General features: G+C 42.4%; 1 protein-coding gene across 6 annotated transcripts in view; it reads left to right on the top strand.

Annotated features, from left to right (window-relative positions):
- Nucleotides 1-9,681, top strand: part of PACRG (parkin coregulated) — a 214,947-nt gene extending 205,266 nt beyond the window's left edge. For all 6 annotated transcript variants that reach the window (XM_077175675.1, XM_077175672.1, XM_054629556.2 and 3 more), the window contains one exon: nucleotides 5,890-9,681. In XM_077175675.1, the coding sequence (XP_077031790.1) occupies nucleotides 5,890-6,044 (155 nt within the window). In that variant the 3' untranslated portion in view covers nucleotides 6,045-9,681. The remainder of the gene's footprint in view (nucleotides 1-5,889) is intronic.
- The last annotated feature ends 10,259 nt before the right edge of the window (nucleotides 9,682-19,940 follow it).

The raw sequence follows: 19,940 nt of genomic DNA, 5'->3' as shown, positions 1-19,940 counted from the left end.
ATTAGTGAAACATAATTTCCATGTTTCCTGTCCAATCAGAACACTTCCTCTACTTGCTGACTTGTTGACTTTCTGAATAGCATTTATAGTAACAGTGCTTTCATTTCACTGTAAATGCTTATTTGTGAAATAACTAAAAGCTGGCTGCATATGGAAGATAACTATGGGAAGAATCTATATTTTATGCTAAAGCAAAATGCCTTCAATGCGAATTAAGAAAATCTTTTCTAGGACATGATGAGCTGAAATGTCTCTATATTGGTATTCTTTTTAAATTCCAAGCATACATGCCTTCTTGGATTGAAATATTCTTCTGCAATCTCTGCAGTACTGTAGCATTGTAAACTGATAAACACTCAGCACTAGTGATGAAAAATAGAAGGAAGAGCCAAGGAAAGCAAGAGACAAGGAACTCAAGTGTTGATAGTGTCAAAAAATATGTCTGTGCTTATTCAAAGATTTGGCCTTCTCAGGTTATATTAATACATTCAGCCTTAATGTTTTAAAGTGCTTTGAAATATATGTGTTAATTTCAGTTTTTAAAATTATGTTTCATGATTTCAAATCAGACTGTTAATGAAATTTTATTACTTTTTCAGCAAAATTTGTGCTTCTTTCCCTGGAATAAGATAAGGCTTCCAAAGGCAGTGTTATATGTATGGTAATCTGTTACTACACCAAAAGTTTAGGGTTTTTTTTTGTATCAAAACAGATAATAATTCTCTCTATGACATTTGTAACTCCAGCAAGTACTCCTTCATGAAACACATATTCATATTTAAGGAGTAGCATTCTCCTCCATCACATTTGAAATGGCTGGTGAAAATCTCTACCAGCCCAAGGGGATTTCTGCACCCTTTCCCATTCTGGGATCACTCTGCTGAGCAACTGGAGGTGTTCCACCCTGAGCAACCTTGGAAGTGAGGCTGATTTAGAGCAGAGCATTTGGACCAGGTGACTCCAGAGGTTCCTTCCAACACAAATTACTCTATGAGCTCTTCTTTCCAGAACTCTAGCTTTGGGACCAGCCTACTTGAGGCCAGTTTGCACTTTGTGTGTACATAATCCTGACTTATCCTAAAGAACATTTAAAACTGATGTTCACATTGCTCTGAGCCTTCACAAAGGGAACATGGGGTTCTCTGTCTGGGTTAGTAGCAACCACAAGTCATAACCTCCTGGTGTCTCTTCCTTGCCCTGAGTGAAATGAACTGGAAATGTCCCACTGTTTCTTAGCAGACAGGAGGGGTTTAGACTCTTACCCTGTGACTTTTCACAGACTTTCAATTAAATGAACAGGGAGACTGAACTACCTCATCCTTCCTGGAGCTGACAATTTCAAAGCAGAGTTCTGAGTCACAGTGATAGGAGTGGTGCAAAGGAGCCTTCCTCTCTCCCCACACTGACTCATCAGGGCTTTCATTTCCCACTCCAGTCAGGAAGCCAACACATTCTATGACAATTAAATTTATCCTAACAAGAAGACTTTGGAAGCCTAATTAAACTCTGAACTGTGCCTGAGTAGTGAACTTACATGATGTGAACCCTGACATGGATGCATGTCAGTCTGTAGCTGAAATCAGCTTCCATTTATTTCTTGGTATTGGTGATGACTCCTAGAAGGAAAGAAAGCCTGGAAATTTTCCTCAAAAATTTTTAATGGTAGTCTGTACTGCTTAATTGCATTTTGTTATGTGACAGACTCAATCACATTGCAGCTGGGATTTTTTGTTTTGAAGTAACATTCAGGTCAGCATGTTGCATTCCTGTACTCATTCTAATTGCTAAAAATACGTGTTGGTTTGACTAGGGTGAACTGAGCCACTTAAAATGGATTTTTACCATAGTTATATTTTACCATAAATAGTACTTTCATTGTCAACAATAAAGGTTGAGAATCATGGTTTGTGACTCATACCTTCCTTGGAAGTCACTTTACTTACCTTTCAGTATCTTTGTTTTTCAAGACTCAAAAGGGAGGAATGATGCCTATCTTTCCAAGGAGTTTTATTGTTCTGTGTACCAAAAAAAAAAAAAAAAAAAAAAAAAAAGCCCACTCTAAACTGTTATACCAGAGCTCTTTGTTAACTAGTAGCACTTCAAAAACTTCTGCTAAGAATCATTTGTTCCGAGACAAGCTGAAATACACAAGTGTGACTATATACACTTAAAATCAGTAAAGAAACACTTTCTTCTGTAAAGCACAAAGGAATTTGACTTACAATTTGATTAAAAATGTCCTCTAAACGGGGAACATGGGGCTGTCTACACAGTCACTTCAGAAATTTCTTTTAAATGTTGTTCCAATACTAAGCATTCCTCAGATATTTAGTATTTGTGGAAAATCTAATATCCCAAGATCTATGACATCCCTGCAATAACAGGTGTATGAAAACCCTGCCCTTAATTTATGTAAAGCAGAACCTTTGGAACAATCATCACCAGGAGCAAAATCTTGTACCTGTGAAATACTTACAAGCAACATATTTAGGAGATTAAGAACTCCTCTTTTTGAGATTTGGTTTGCCTTGAAGTGAAATCTAATAAGCTAAAGGAATGTCTTGGGCACTTTCAGGTGCTAACAAATGTCTAGAGTTAAGAAAGATCTGAGTGAGCTCTAAGGGTTAGGTTACCTTTCTTGTCCACTCCAGGATGTCAAAACTGCTATATCAGGCTTATAGTGCATAGAGAGAAACTTGCTCATCCTTCTTTAAAGCAGTAATATTTTATATTTGTGGCATTACTCTAGTGAAATTTTAAAATGAAATTACATGAAATACAAATAACACCAGAATTATCCCAAATCATGAATAGAAGCATGTCTAGACTCAAATACAAACCACCTTTTATAGCAAAATTCAAATTCTCCTCTGTTCCCTGCCAAAGGCTGAGTTCAGTCCCTGAGGGCCTGAGCAGGGTTTCCTTGGCTACAGCAGCTGGCATTGGCAGGGCAGGGAGTGCCGCTCCTGGCCTTGGTGTGCCAGCTGATTGCATCAGCTAGCACGGGTCTCAACAGGTGCAGAGACTTTCACTTCACTTTAAGCACCATAAAAACCTTTGGTGCATGATTTGGGAGACTGGGAACTAACTTTTTGATCCAGGAAGGGCTGGGAGCTGGGATCTTGATTGTAATCCTCTAGATCTGTCAGTAGTCCTTCAATGCATTTCTTCTAAACATAGAAAGAACATTTGTTCTGAAATGAGTTCTTGGTGCATACTGAATTTGCCAGACATTTCACTTTGAGTCAAAGATATGACAAATGTGCTTCCTAGCATTTTCATGTTGATTTATTCTTCCTCACAAAGGACAACTTCATGAAGAGTTTGAACCAGATCCATGTTCACACTTTACATATGCAACATTTTTGTGGCTGACAAAGCTGGCTTCTCAGGCAAACTAACTTGGAAATAAAGTCAAACCAGAGAAGGGCTTGCTGAGACCCTTATTATACCTCAATGGCTAATTTTTTCCAACTAATCATTATTATTACAAGTAGATATTTACCATTAGGTTCATTGGGCAGATCATTCTGACTCATGCATTTAATGGATGTTGTCCTCTTGGGCTAATGCATTTAATATTTGCATGAAAGCTTTGCTAATTCCTATAACTACATAGGATAGCCATTTTAGTACTTACCAGGTAACATCAATGCTGACATAACCTTTCCAGTATTGTTGGTTGTAGCTTATGTCGTGACACTGGTGTGAATTATGAATGTCTTGAGGATACAAACCTTCATAAAACACAGATGGTCTGCAGGAAAAAAAAATTGTAATGATGGTCTGCACATCACACATTCAGTCTTCCCTTGCAGACTATTTCCTTTATCATTGCCTCATACTCTTAGGTACCTTTTAAACAAGCATCTAAGACATACCTTTTTGTACAGACTATGTTCTATAATAAAGATTATAACATGCAATTCTGGAAAATACCTCTGCTACCAGCATTATCACAGCTTCTCATTGGCCTCCCCCAGACTTCCTTAGAAATGTATCACCATCACCATTACTTCGAGACAGCTGATTTTTTTTTTACTACTTCTTTGAAAGAACGATGAAAGCTGTGTAAGCTCATTAGCAGAGCATGTGTGTAGGCTTAAAATTACAGATAATAGACATATGGTTGGAAAGTCAGTAATTCCTTTACGTATTTGCCAAGACTTAGGTCAAGGTTCAGGGTTTCCTTTGCTCAAACTGGTGAAATCAGAAATACCTCCAGGTGTTCTGGGGAGGGCTTGCACTGCACGTGCAAGACAGGTGGTGAGGCACAGTTATCTCAGTTGCCTTCTGCAAGAGCAAGCCATGTTTATTCTAAATTGCACCCAATTCTGATGTGCTTTTCTTTTTGTATAAGTCAATCCTTTTTCTAATAGTTCTTGGTGTTCTTTATGCACTCTCATTTTCTTTTATTTGTAACATAACAGTAAATTCATTGTAATAAGCTTAGATGTCACAACCCTGGCTTTTCATGTCAGTGAGATTAACAGTTAATGTATTGGAAAATATTTGTGTGCTTTAAAGTAATTATCATAAAAATAAATTACCTCCTTCCCACTCAAGAATCACAGTCCTCATATGCCACATCAGTATTTGTAAAACCATTTCATAAAAAGCAAAGTCACATAAATATGTGTAAGAAGTCAAATATTTTACAGAAAAATTCATCAAAAGGATTTTTGCTCAGGTTCACCAGCTGTTTCTTCATGATCATGGTTCTTCAGTTTTTGCTGGTAACAAAGCCACAGGTTTTAAATCCAGATCTTTGGGCTTAGACCTAGGAGAGGATGTGAGGATTGGTGCAGTTGTACATCTACATCTCATCACCCTGGGGATCTAGAAGCAGCAGTGAGGGCAAAATCTACCCTTGCCTTTGTGTTTGCCCTGTTTCAAATGTGAAAGGCCAGCTCTGCTGGAGGAGCTGCATTGTCTTGACAAATGGGTCTTTCTCTGGCTGAGTGAGAGTGCCACTGATTGTTTGAGATGTTAACATAGGCACATTGTCACCACTGCCCAGAGTGAGGCCACTGGCTGCTGCATGTGGACTACCCTACAGCAGTGTGGCAGCCCCCACTACACCAAACCTGGTCTGAGTATATTTTGCTCCTTCCAAATTATTTTTATACATGTATTGGAATATATATTCAGATGTTTTTTCAGATACTTTTCAAAATATTATTTTAAAACCAAATGAAAAATATTTTCCTTCTTTAAATCTCTCAGCAACTTTGTAGGTGAAGTTATTTCTTATTGCTTTTGTTTTGTTATCACAGATGCTCATACTGATTTTTAAAGAATTATGATCTGTGTGCATGAGTGTGTATCACCCTTACTAGTCCATGTTAGACAAAGCAGCAGTTAATGTTACTGTGTCTAGGGACTGCAATAATTTGTCGTTTTGCGTTGACTTAATTTTACACATTTTTTCAGGAAGCTGAAATTGAATGATGCTCAATAATACTACATGTTATACTCCACAAAAGTCTCTTTTAGCCAGGTTGCCTCCAACAGGAACAACATTAGTGTGTGAATATGATGACTAGTGTGGAGCAATCCCAAACTAATATCTATTTAAGATTTCAAACCATAACAAGTCTAGATTATTTTTTTAGAAAAGTGCTTATGCATCTGGCAGTAGAATTTTGTCTTAAATAAGCAGTGTTAAAGATAAAGAAGGAATGGTTTTAGAGGTGGACTGTGAAAGAGAGAATCTATATGTATCTTATATGAGAATGTGTTTCATTATTTTCATTTTCATTTATTTTCATTGCAATTGACCAGCAATTGCAATTTTCTATGTCGTTATTTTGAAGTGTAAGACAAAATTCAATTTAACTCTTCCCTTTTTATTTTTCTTTTTTTTTTTTTTTTTCTTTTATTAACCAGTTAATTTAGGTGATGGGATAGAATACAGCCAGCAGAAGCGTGAAAATATTGGAGTTCTCATCCACGAGACATTGGAACTCCTTGAACGCTACGGTGGAGAAAATGCTTATATAAACATTAAATACATGATTCCCACTTATTGGTCGTGCATGTAAACTGAGTTATATTAAATGGGATGATTCCATCTGTGCTCTGAAAAAACTATCTGACTCTGTATGGCATCTTGTTAGTCATGCTTTATCTTCTCTACAGCTGCTAATAGTGGCTTCTGGGGCATTGGAGTGTTAGCACTATTGTGAACAAGGCTTTCCAATACATAAATAGTGTCTGTTCCTTTGATTACAATGGTGTACTGTGCTTGTTTGTTCCCTGAAAGAATCACTCCTTTATAACAGAGCTGACTCGAACAGGAATCTGAGTTAAACCTTCACTTGTGTAGACAATAAAACTATAATTTTCATACGCGATTCAGCAATCGCTGTTCTGTGTCCGCTTGCCCTGAGGGTGATGTCAGAGGCTGTAACAAGAAGAGTTTATGCTGACTGCTTAATAGGTGTTTGTCATGGAAGAGAAACACCAGTTCAGCAATGCCTCTCTGGCAGCTGTGCCGAATAATGTGCGCTGACATACAATAAAACTGTTGAATGTATATACCAATTGCAGCAGGAAAATTTATATTTTCCATTATAAGGCACTGTCGTTAAATTAATCCAGGTTTCTTACACACTCCTGTTCTCAGCTTCCAGGTGTTTACTCATGGAACTTAGGTTCCTCTTGGTGAACATAAGGCACAAGCAAGCACAGTTTTGAAGAAAAGAAGCCCAGAAAAAAAACTTGAATAAATCAGACAGAAGATACAGCATACAGAAAGTATCAGCCCCTAGCAACACTGTTAATCTTGGGTAAACACAGAATATACACGTACATTTTTAAAGGACACTTGGTATTTTTGTAACTGCAAGGTTGCTATTGCTTTTCTCTTGTTATTATTATGGTGTGTATGTGTGCAAACAATGTAACTATTGCTATAGGAATCCCTTACAAATTCCTACTCAGTTAGTTTCTCCCTGTGTACCCATAACACAGAACTGATATAGTCATGGATTTAAGCAAAGCTACTGAGATTGGCTTTATTGCTTTTTAAGCATTTCTATGGAATAAACCTACAAAAAAATAAAACTGGTCTTACAATTCTCAAAGACAACCATTTAAAAGTATTGAGTCAGCTCAAAACAAATCAGAGATATTAACTTTGCCTAAAAACATGAGATTTTTTAAAGTACTTTGAAAGACTTTGTGCTCATCTTTTGCTTTTATTATGTTTTCTGGAGCTCTTCAAATGTATGCAAGTTGCACTTTCAAGGTTTTCGGTGTAACTGTTAAGAACCTGAAATGCACTCTTTGGTGTTAAACACATGAGACTTTTTTCAAGTGCTTATTGATATCCATGTCTATATTCACACCTTACAAGGCTTGCCCAAGTGAGAGACACAGCCCCTACGCTGCCCTGCTCTCTTGGATGCTTGCTGGAAATGTGGGGAGCACTTTCCCACCTGCTGAGCCATATCTGTCATTAGATTGACAGTAGAACTTGCCTTTTTCTGTTCTGTGGCTTCTTAAGCATGAGGATTTTCTTTTACTTTCCTCTCTTTCCTGTGAATAAAAAAAAAAAAAAAAAAAAAAAAAGAAAGAAGATTTTTACTCTTCCCACCTCTTTGAGGAGCTGCACCTTCAAGTGATGCCACCAGCCACGAGCACTCACTCACCAGCCCCTGATTTGGGCATGGCTGCTGGAGGTGTGCCTTTTTCCCAGGCCCTAGAGGGGGGCCTTTCTTTTTCGTTTGTTTTTTTTTGTTAATATTGTTCCTCCTGAGTTTTGTTTGGCACAATTTTTCCAGGGCTACCCTCAAGTCCCTAGAGTTAAGGTCTGTGCTGTGTCCAACATACACCTGTGATGGGTAAGTACATCCAAAACTCTGCCTCATATTTAGGGTATTGACAAATCTTTTGCCTTCTGGGAGAAAGGGAAGTGAAGCCTGGCTGTAGGCCCCTGCCTCTGGAAACTCCAGAGCTTTGTCTTCAAACCTTGCAGCACAGAGGCTAGCTGGATAATGCAGGGGGGCACAGGCCATGTCTCCTCTTCCAAAAGTGCCTTTCTACACAGCCACCCTGGCAGTATCCACTCAGCCTTTGCTTAGAGCTTCTCCCCATTTGCCTTGCATTTTCTCTGGCACCACTGAGCCATACTTTCTCATTGACTGACATCTATGGAGTCGGTAACTGTGGCATTGCAGGTTTCCCATGAGTACAGACTGTGCTGGAAAACTGCAGCTCAGAGGGAGCTGAGTTATTCAGCTCGGAAATAAACCAAGGCCTTCATAAAAGGAGAATTCCCAGGCCACCTTTCACTCCTCAGCTATTTGTATTCTTTCCTTAAGAGAAAGTCCAGTTCTGCTCTTTGCCTGAGATCAAAAAGCTCCTCAATAGCTGGCTTCAGTTCCCCTGACGCTGGGCTCCAGCCACAGAGCCACTCGCAGGAGGGCCTGTGCAGGAAAGGGCTCTCAGCCCTGGGTTTTCCCCATCCCATCACTCCTCTGCATTCCCAACAGCTCTGCTAGGGATGAGAAGTTTCAGGCTCCTCACCAGCCTTTGTAATTCTTTTCCCCAGCCCCCTCTTTTTGCATCCCCTCCCCTTCAGCTCAGCAAGGACAAGACTGCTGGCTGACAAAGAGACACCATGGAAAATGGGCACTTTGTGAAGCTGCAGACTTGCCCGGGCCTGATGCCCTCAGCCTTGTGCTCTTTCTTGAAGATTTCTTTCACAAGACATAGGTTCAACAAGGGGTGACCTTATGGCAAACCATAAGGGCAATAGAGGTCATGCATATTCACATCAGGAAAAGTAAGTTTTACAGAAAAGTGCTTTTATTTGCATGTTCAGGATGAGAACATTAGCCTCCATCAATACAATTCCTATGTCTGGTCCATTGATTTAGAAGTGAACATTCTCCCATAACCTTATTATTTCTAGGAGCTGGACTGATAAAAAGAAGCATGATAAACCCCACAAGCTGGTAATTTAGAAACACTAAGAATAGAACTATTTTAAGATGTAATTTTACTAAGTCAAACTGTAGGCCTTCCAACCTTGACAATGTCCCTTTAAGCATGATCAGCAGCATATTTATAGGCAATGACTGCACAGCTCAGAGCACTTTATAAAGCACAAGATCAAGGACTCAGGTGCTTAAGCATACAAGTAATAGTATGGCATTCAATACACTGCTTAGCTATCTTACTATGCTGAAAAAAAATATGGTTAAGAAATAGTAACTGCCTCTTGTTTGACCAGATCATGTAATTGTGGTTACTAATGCAAGGGGCAAGCCAATCAAAAATTTTTAATTGTAATCAATCAGAAGGTACTCTGGGCCAGGTGTTTCAAGGGGTATAAATTGTCAAGGCACTGAGCTGAATTTGGCTTCACAGAAGAGGTGTGTCTTGTGCTTTTCTCTGGGGTCTTCAGCTACTTTCTAACTCTCCAGTTCTGGTAAGGTAAGAAGCACCAGTGAATGAATGTGTGGGAAGTTAAGTTGTAAGTGTTGGTTTTCTGAAACTACTTGTTTGAAATATCTCCAGTTTATCTTAATAATTGTGTTAGGTTGGCTGGCAACTCTTTAACTTGAAGAAGAAAAAAGCATGTGGTAGTTATAGGGGGAAAAAATGTACCTTTGGCTACGTATTTCATGCATGATCACAAAAACAAGCATTAAATAAAATATTTTTTGATGATTCCTCCCCAAAGCTGTGTAAGGGAGCTCTGTAACAGGTGTCAGTGTTTAGGGCTCCCTGGCACTTTGTGAATGCTGGCAGGTGCTGCAGAGCCACTGATTCACTGAGCACTCTGAGCTGCCCATGTGAAGGTGAGCAGGGGCAGGGGTGGCTGGGGCTGCCCCTGGGCTCCTGCAGAGGGGCAGAGCCTGGCAGAGGATGGAGCAAGCTGCTGCCAGCACTGGTGGCAGGCAGCCGGAGCCAGGCTTCTCACTGGTAGCTTTCCAGTGTTTCAAAGAGATGGAGCTGCCAAGAAAGTTTGAAAAGAGCCTCCCAGGAGTCAGATACAAAAGGGCTGTGGGAAGTTGTAAGTGGGAGGGGAGGTATGGGACCCTAGCTGGGAGGGTGTTTGCGCGTGGGGTGCAGGGAGGTGTAGCTGCAGCCAAGCAGGGCAAAAATAAAATGTCGGAGCAGACACTATGTGCTTTCCTAATCCTGTCTGGAGACCCTCTGACTTCCAGAAGAGCTTTCTCCAGTCTGAGGGGCTCTGCAGGCAGTGGGGCACATCACATTTTTCCACTCATCTGTAACATCCTGTGTTTTCTGCCTTAAATAAAAGCAGTGATGTTTGTGGGAACTCCATATAAAGCCTGTCTGCTTACAACCCCTCAGAGCTGCTTTGTGCCTCCTGGAGACCGGGAGAGGAAGGTTTATGCCCTGGCAGGACAAGAAGTTCCCTGCACTGGCCCCATAATCCTTCCGGCATGTGAGGGGAGGGAAGGGGAGTGTGTGTGGTGGGGCATATCTTAGCTGCTCTTGTTCTTGCCTAGCAAATCCTGCCTGGCTATGGCTGTGGGGCTCCTTGCTGAGAGCTCTCCCCTCCTTGGACAGCCCGTGGTGGCTTCTGGTGAGGTGGGTGGAAGCTAGTTTGAGCAGAGACAGCAAAGTGCGGCCTCAGAGAGGAAAAAGTATGTTTATTGCAGAGCAGGGAGTCAGCTTTGTGCTTCATGCCCCATTTGTGATGCCACAAATCCACAAATACTTTATTTTTTACTAACGTCACTCAGGACTGCACTGAGCAGCTCTCACAAACCCCAGCTCACAACCCCTGTGCTCTTGGTGTGTGTGCAGCAGGACCAGGGTCGCTGTGCCCAGGAGTGGGTGACACTGCTCCCCTCTCTGGGCTTTCCCATTAGCAGCAGAAGCACCTAATCTTGGCCACCCTGCTGTGGCACTTTTGGTACTTTCCAACCAGAAATGTGCCCTGAGTCCCCTTCCTCAAGGGGGAAAGGAGAGGCTGCTCAGATTTTTTTTTTTTTTTTTTTTTTTTTTTGCCAACAGAGCCCCTCACATAGAGGAAAAGCCTTAAGCTACAGAAGAATGGGTGAGAGGTGCCTTCATGAAAGAGAAAGCTGAGGGCACAGCCATGTTGGTAAGGCTCTCAGAAGGGGCATTTGCTGTGGGTACCCATGCACAGGGGCCTTCTGCACTTTCTGTGGTCTGGTGACCCTGGCTGCTGGGGGCTTGGGGTGTGAGGGGATGAAATGGGAACTAATCCTAGTGCTTTCCAAATACTGAAAGAAGTTAAATACTTGCCTCCTTACTCTGCCCTGGTCAAGGTGGACTAATGCATAGAGGTAATAGAAAGAAAGGGGGCGCCTAAAGAGAGCACCATAGTATTGGGTCTTGTATGACATACCCTCAGTTTATTAAATGGTCTCAGCAATCCAAACTTCCTCTGTTCATCTGCATCAGCACAATGCCTTTGGAAAAAAATAAAATCAGAGGTTAAGGCTGTTGGAGGGCAGAATGGGATCAGTTATATACCAGCCTGCTCTTGTAGCTTGCTCTGCAGCAGTGGGCACATGTTGCTTGTGTTATGCGCTGCTTCTGTAACCATGTGATGCACAAATTAATTTAGCCTGCCATACTTCATGTGGCTGCAGGTAAGTAGATGGAGATTTTGGTACCCCTCTGCAATAAATGTTGCAGCCACTGCAGCTCTGTGGCTGCCACAGGGTTGTTCTGATCTTGCATTAAGTCACATTGCTCTCTGATATGGGAGTAGTGATCAAAGAAACCCAGTGCACAAGCTCCTCAAAACACAACAGATTAAAAGAAATCTCAAGGAAGTCTCCACATCACAAACACAGCCTGTCAACAACATGTATAGCAGTGTTGGATGATGAAGCCTGCTGGGTATAGGCAGGAAAAATTAATGTCTGACATAAACCATCTACCTTGTGTTGCACATTATTGCTTTAATCAGGGGGGCTGGCTTTGTGTGGTCCATCCAGTTTTGTATCAAATTTCAGTTTCTGTTTTCTGGGTGTAATTCCTAAGCCCTTCCCTAAGGAGCAATTACAGAAAAGCAGCTTGGCTTACCTAATTCTCACCCTAGAAGCAGGGAATGATATCCCAGCATCTGGCCATCTCCATCTTGTGCATTAGCCTCATTACTCCATTTTCATGTGTTTTTGCTTCCCGCTTCTCCTGGGTCCCTGTGGTGCTGTGCTGAGCTGGAAGAGATGCTGAGGGATCTGCGTGGGTAGGGGGGAAGCTGATGAGAAGAGACCAGGAGTGAGCAGCTATTCCGGCAAAGGCTTTTCCTTGACAGTTTATGATTTGGAAAATGTGAGTTTTGGGGAACTTGCGTCTCTTTCTCCCAATACATTGCAGTATTATGGAGGAAGGGAATGGAGGAGGTCTTATTGCAGAGATGTTTTGCCTCAGCTACTGCCCAGGGAGCAGCTCTGTGGTGGGAAGCATTAATGCTGCTGCAGGTGGGTGACAGGAATGGGAGCAAATGGTGGGAAGTTCTTGGCTTCCCAACATTTGCTCTCATTGTGAGCACTTAAGGCCTGCATTTGTTGAACTTTTGGGGCCTCTGCAGCTGCACATCACCACCCTCTGCATCTCTGGGGCTACCATTTGTTCCCCAGTGACAACCTGGGTTCTTTTTGTGACTGAGAGTTTTCTGGGTTTTCTTTGGCAGAGCCTTCCTAGGTGCCACACTGCTGTGATATGAGCCAGCCTGGGACTTCTCCCCTTACTTCCTATGTGACTTCCAAGGCCTGCTTGGACCTGCTGATGCTGTTGGAAGGGCAGCACACATTTAGCAGCCATCTTCTTCTGCAGGCACTGCCATCTCTGCTGCAGTGTACTTTGACAGCATCCTGCCTTGCTGGATGGGATGTTGTCACCATCAAAGCTAGGGTATCACCCTAAAGCTAGGTATCATGGAGCTGAGCCTTGCTCCTCCTAGACAGTGGCACAACCTGCTGAGCCTCTTTTTCCTTTTCCTGCATGGTCTGTTGGTCTCTTCCCCAGCACATGGCAAGCAAGAGACTGAGGTGGGTGGTCTTCAATTCCCCACCTCTTTGGAAAGCAACTAAATTCTAACAGGGATCAGGGGTGGGGGAAGAGTAGACTCTAGAAGTAATAGTACTTTAAACTCTACCCTAAGCCCAAAGATAAACCCCAGGCCTCCTTCAAAATGCTCTTAGTACAAGGAGGAGAAATACCTGGCAGCTCTTGTTCAGCACCACATTTCACAGCGTGAATTATTCCTCAGCTATTAAGTAGAAGAACTTCATGCCTAACACTTTTTTTACTAGCACTGAATCATCTATGTCTCTTAGAAAGGAAGAAATTGCTACTGCTCTGCCTCAAGAATCAAAGTAAAGGGAACATCTGCTCTAAACTTCTTGCATCTGATTATTGCTTGCTATGCATTATTACTTGCAGTAGTAATGTGACTAAATTAAGGCTTTCTTCTCTTGTGTGTGCTTTTATGCATTGCTTTGGTATAAAATGTGTGGCTTGCTTCAAATCAACCTACAGCTAAAACTATGTCCGCATAGAGCTGAGCCCACGTGTACTTAGATGCAATTAAGGGCACAATTGGAGCATTCTGAAAGATTGCCTTTAAAAGGCCTTTTGTTCACTCCCCCATAGGGGCTGGGTGTTAGAAGCACGTTAAAATGCAACAATAAGGGGGGAAAAAAAAGCCCTCTGTGAAGAATTCTGTAGAGGCACAGCTATGTTTTCTGCAGCTTGGCAGCTGTCTGTATCCAAAGGCTGGGGACTGACTCGTGTTGTGAGAGTGATGATAGTTTTGATAGGAATCCCCCGCATCACAAGAATGTTCCTAATGAAGGAGGAAAAGCCCACCAGAAACATTCCAGGGCTGTGAACCTGCAGGCAGCCAAAGCCAGCATCTGAGCTGCTCTGCACAGACAGCAGCAGCAAATCCAGCTGCTGCTGCAGAAGAAAGAGTTAGTGGTTATTTTTCTTTTCCTGCCTTTCTGAAGTGCAGCTCTTAGCAGTGAGCTTAATTGTTTGAAAAAATATCTGGAAAATAAAGCTCTTGAACTTGCATGCCTAGAAACCTACCAGCATCACGTGCATAGCAAAGGCCACGTATCTGACAAAATACCACAACATTTCACAAAGGAGGTTTAAGAGCTCCAGTTGAATAAAGCTTTCTCTGTGAAATATTGTTATGGATCTACAAAGCAGTTAAACCCTCCTTGGGAAAAAAAAAAAAAATTGTACATCACTCACAGTGTAGTGGCAGCAGTGTAACTACCACTGAGGCCTCATTAACAAGGTTTCTCTTCTTTATCAGTAGTAGGAAAAAAATAAATCCTCATCACAGAAAAGAATTTAGGTTACTAAATTCTGACCATTTGCTTTTAAATTCTACATATGTGTGTGTGGGTATATATATACACATACATACATATAAAAATCTGTGTAACAGTGTTCTGGCCTTCTTTAAGGCCAGTGTTCTGGCCTTCTGTAGCATCTGCTTACTCAAGTCCAGTAATGAAAATAACAGAGCCTAAATTAACTTGATAAGACTCTTTTCTATCAATAATTTTACTACTGCCTTAGTGCAGGATTGATTTTTGTGTTCTGTGTTATAGCAGCTTTTAATTATAAGACAGTCTTGGTACCACATGAAGTAGGAAAAATGGGCAGTTGCAAACTCTACAGCATTTTTTTGTACATATTATAATGGCCTGGGGTTTCTTTTTTTTCAAAGAAAGAAAAATAATATTTCTTTTTTTCAGTGGGGTTTTTTAAAACCTTTTACTCATTGAGCATTTTTTAGTTCCTCGAGAAGATGGTTGCATTGGCTTTGCTCAACAGCTTTGCTTCAAATCCACGAATATTTTCAGCTCTTTATTACTATTGTGTAGGATTGCACTGTATTTTCATGTCTCCCATATTGCTATAATTAAGTTTAGGGAATGGAGATGGATGGTCTGCTGAGTGTGTGATTGGTTTCTCCACAGCCCTCACTCAGGGCTGTTTTCTATAATTTAATCAATAGAATGCAGTTGTACAAACAGTAGTTTTTAATTTCCAATTTCAGTTTCAAGTTTCTCATGAAAATTTAAATGTTTGGGTTTTTTAAATATACAAAGCAATTTCATTTGCTTTGCCTGAGACATTTTGTGGCAATTGTTTCCCATTCCCTCCTGTGAAACCATGGCACTGACTGCATGGTCCATGCAAACACATGGACCTGCCACCTTGAAGGCTTGGGGAAGATACTCTTCCCTCATAAACATTCCAAAATAAACCTTGAAGGGCAGATGCTACCCCTGAGGTGCAGAAATGTCTGCAGACTTGGCTGAGAGTAGGGTGAAATGAGCTGTGTGCTGGTTCCAGCTTGAAGCTGGGCTTATGAACCAAGGATGGGAGATGGCCACAAAGCTGTGGCCTCCAAGGAGGTCAGTGAAAGGACCTTTCCCAGTGCCATAGGGTGCATTCAGTGGCCACCTTGGCCAGCTGTGGGTGGCCCTGGTGTGGTTGGGCACCTGCAGACCCCAGCCCTGCAGCAGCCACCAGCCTGCCCCTGGCAAAAGCAGATGCTTGCTGTGCCCAGTGTGCACTGTGCTGCCAAAGTCTCTGCACATCTGCTTCCCTCCTGCCACAGCAGATGCTTGCTGTGGCTGGGAAAAGCAGCTGGTAATTGGCATCAGCCAGGCTTGGTGGCTGGGAGGAGGAGGATGAAGCAGCAGCAGCAGCAGGGCAAGGGGTTGAACACAGTGATATTTTTACAAGGGAGAAGCCTGGGCTGCTTCCTTGCACTAGCTTTGCTCCAGGCAAGAACTGGAATAATGTGTGTGCTGCAAATACAGGGAGACCAGGAAAGAGCTGTGACTGCTCTCTTCTAATGCTCAGCAAAGGGCCACTCTCTCTTACTCCTCAGTGGATGCAGTGCAGCATTATGGTGGGCAGGGCAGGCCAGCACAAGCCCTCTTCCTGGGGGGGTGGTGGCTCCCCAGGGCCAGCCAGCTGAAACCCAAAGTGCTGCCACGCACTCGAAAGTGCTGCTATTTCTGCTTTTAGCTGAGCAAACTGCAGTCACACAGCAAATGTGTGCTGGAGCAGAGGGTGAAAGCCAGTCACTTGCTCTAACAAGTGCTGGTGCCATTCTGGTGCCAGACCTCCCCTTGCCCCGGTGTCAGTGAGAGGGAAATGCGGAAGCAGGGCCGTGTGACTGCTCTGGTTTCAGTTCAGCGCGGACAGAACTGGCTGTAGCTGCACAGAGCCATGGCTGCTGCTAAATATTGCCCATTTTAGCCTTCAGGTTGGCCTTAATGCAGTCAAAGAGACTATTCAGAGGAAAAAGAAGAGCAAGGAGCTGGCTCCTGAGCTCACCTTTGACTTAATGTTGTTGCTGTACAGGGGGTTGTGGAGGGGTTTTCTCCAGTACATTTTTTCTTGTCCCCAAGCAGTGCTTTAGAAGGACCATATTTGCATGTAGCCATATTTTTGTGTTATAGCTCTGGGGTCTTTTCAGTTGTATTCTCTGTGTCACTTTGGTTCATGCAATTTTAATCTGTTTTACTCATTAGCTCTTAACCTGCAATTTTCTATTTAAATTACTTTTTAAAGAAAATGTCAGGAAGCTGGGGAGCTCTGTCTCTTACATGATGGTGTGATTTGATAAAAAAAGTAGTGTGCACCTTTCTTTAAACACTGGCTAAGGTTAAAATCTGTGATTCTTGTCTATTTGTTTAAGAACTTACACAAAACTGCTGCTATCAGACAATAATAAGAATCATGAAAATTCTATGAAAGGAATTTCTTTTTACTGTGAACTTTACACCTCTTCACTTATTTCAGTAAATGCCCAATAAAAGTGCAATAAATCCAATACTGTAAATGCACATGGAGAGGGTTTGTACTTCAGGCTTTGCAGCTGCCTGGCTTTCCTGCTGCATGCAGTACCCAGCCTCCTGTGGTGCCTTTTGGGACCTTCCCAACACAGGCTTGGAATAACCCAGCTTGCCTGCAGGATGTGCTGCCTACTTGACGCTGTGCTTGAGAGAGGGAGGAAAATACCATAATCACAAAATCCAGCAGTGGCTGATGCCCAAAGACATGTGGGAAGGGAGTAGGGCAGGGACTGCACTCCTGGGAGGGAGAGGGGAGGGAGGGAGTGAGGGCTGTGCTGCCTTGCCCACAGGAAGTGGCTGAGAGCGTTGGTGTGTGGTGCTCTGGTAAGCACCACATGTAAACTCACAGATAAATGTAGAATTTGTGAAAGAAATTAAGTTGGGGGGGAAATGGGACCAAACTTCGTGTCAACAGCTGCTTGTACTGAAATAGGTAATAGCCTTTAAACTTGAATTTAACAGGGAGAAATGAAATTGTATTTTTATGCCTTGCTCATTTTCCCCTATAAAACCCAACACAAATAGTAAAAATGGGAAGGGAGAAACTCCAAACATGTCAAGAGGTAAATTAAGGTTGAACCAAGCTGAAAATAACTCTCCTGTAAGACTGACTGTAACCTTGCATCTGTGATATCCCCTTTAGAGAGGGAAAAGATGTGATTGCACAGGCAGGGAGATGGTAGGAACCACCTCAGCAACCCTTATGTCTGCAAGAGCAAATTTGTGCCAGTACCTTCCCAACTGGCCCAAATGCTTCTGCCAAAATTTCCTGGGTACAGAGACAGTTTTCCCTCCAGTCCCAGCTGGAAGAGTAGACTCTCCTGAACAAGATTAATAAGTCAACTCCCAAATTTAAAATCTCATACAGGTACCCAAATGTGACTTCTTGCAGGCTTTGCTAGCTGAGAGTGTGTGTGAGGCAGGGTGGGATGTACTGGAGAGATATCCCATTTGGATGTGGCCATCCTCTGGCAAGCTAATGAGAGCTCAGCCTACAGTGCCATAAGATTTGCCTTTATAGCCAGAGACTGAGTCCAAGGCTGTTTTCTGAGATTTTTGTCTTTGTCTTCTCTTCTGGAAAAATGAGACTTACCTCTTAAGGTCAAAAGGCAGAGTCCTCTTCTCTTTCCCGTCCTCTCCTGTGTTCTCCACTGCTTCACTCACCCTGATTTCTAGCTGTGTACTGGAGAGCAAAATCAGCCTTCCTAGCTGGTAACATTATTTTTTAATTTTTTTTAACTCACTCCTATGTTCGTTTGAATTCTGATCATATTCTCCCGATCCCAATGATGACCTACTGCTGCTGGCTGAGTCAATACCTACAGCAGCATTTTGGACACCAGAGAAGCAGCAATATGTGCTGCTGAAAAGGTGGCTGGTACATAGACCCTTTATGTTGGGCTTTGTCTCCCCATCTAATGGCCTACTTGGGCTCCAGGTGGAAAGTTCTCCTGTGGACAATTTCATGGTGCCAAAAGAGAAATATACAGCTGTGTTTCAAGGGATGGATCCAAGCTGACCTGCAGCTGGGGAACAATGTCCCAACAAATTATGCCTCAGTGAATGGTCTCCCTGCCAGGCCACCGAGAGGCAGCAGAAATAAACTGCTTTCCCAGCAAGTGCTTCCTTAGATCTGGCACCTGCTCCCAGCCTGTCTCCTCCTCTTCTCTCTGTGATTTTTAGCTCAGCACAGCAGGGCATGCTCAGAAATCCCTCTGGGCAGGGACAGAGCCCTCTACGAGCAGGAGAAATGGACCTGAGATCCTCAGAAATTAAGGTTTGCTGGCAAACCTTAGGAAGGAGCTCAGCATCATAGGAAGAAGTGCTCAGCATCAAAGGGCTGATGGAGTGTGAGGAGAAAGGTGAAAAAAAACTAACGAGAAAAGGAGCAAATATTCTAGAAGACCTGTAGTGTATGGGAGGCAAAAGGCAGCAGAGGAAGAAGGTCAAGGCAGGGAAGAAGGAGTAAGATGCAAATTAACTAAAGAGCAAAGAAAAATACATATCCCTGTAGTAGGTGGACATGGGTGACTGAGGAGGAGAAAAAACTCCTGTGCTTTCATTGCTGAAACAGGAGGATGTGGCTGCTAGATCTGCTCAAACAGTACTTGGGAGCTGCCCACATGCTTCTCCAGGAGGCTCTGATCCTGGATATGTGCTGTGGGACACCACAGTGCTGAAAAGACACTAAGTGCTAGCAGTTGTGATACAAGACAAATAGATACTTATTCCTGTGTAGTGAAGAGAATACTGCTTAAATATTTAATTGTGTTTCGGTTTACAGTAGTTTACCGGTGTTGAAGCATCCAAAATATGCTCACAAAGTATCAGCATTTTAAAGCTATAAATTATTCTGGTTGATTTTCTTTTTTTCCCCTCTAGACAAAAGCAGTCCTTTGACAACAGGCTCCCTCAAACAATGCAGCCCATGATAGTCTCATTACAAACTAACATCTTCTCTCACAAGATATTCTCTCATATGTTGAACCAAACTACTGAGAACATAGTAATTGATCATTCATAGATGCAGACTGGTAGCTAACAGCATTCTCACTTACCTTCTCAACACTGAGCACATTTAAAATAAATTCAGGATGTATGCATGTGGAAAACTCAATTGCAGCTGCATTGGAGATGAACCAAAAATGGAAGCATTCAGAAGTGCTAGTGAAAAATCCAAATAATGACCCATAGTAGATATCTGCCTGAGAGGATAACACATGCCCTGTAATTGCCTTAAAGGAACTCTGTTCATAAATACATGTAATTCTGAGCAAGTAGATGTACCATATGACTGGGTGCTGAGGCCAGGCAAGAAAGGTTCTCCCAGTGTGGCCTCATGATCTGTGTGATTCTTCCTTTTCTAGGCACATCTGGACTTCGGTCTCCATTGTATTAGTGGTAAAGTAAGCCAATGAAGCTACTGGATAGCATGAGTATGGTAGAAAGACAGATGAAGGTGGATGTGCCACTGTTTATCTGCTGAGGCTGTCAAGGCTTCCAGGGGTTGCTTCAACAGGAAAATATTTCAAAAAGGCATGTTTTAAAAATATTTTTTAAAAATCGAACAGGTAAAAAAAG

Source organism: Agelaius phoeniceus, chromosome 3 (assembly GCF_051311805.1).
Source record: "Agelaius phoeniceus isolate bAgePho1 chromosome 3, bAgePho1.hap1, whole genome shotgun sequence".
NCBI lineage: Eukaryota > Metazoa > Chordata > Aves > Passeriformes > Icteridae > Agelaius > Agelaius phoeniceus.
Note: the sequence above shows the minus strand (reverse complement) of the source record. Positions and strands in the feature narration are given on the sequence as shown.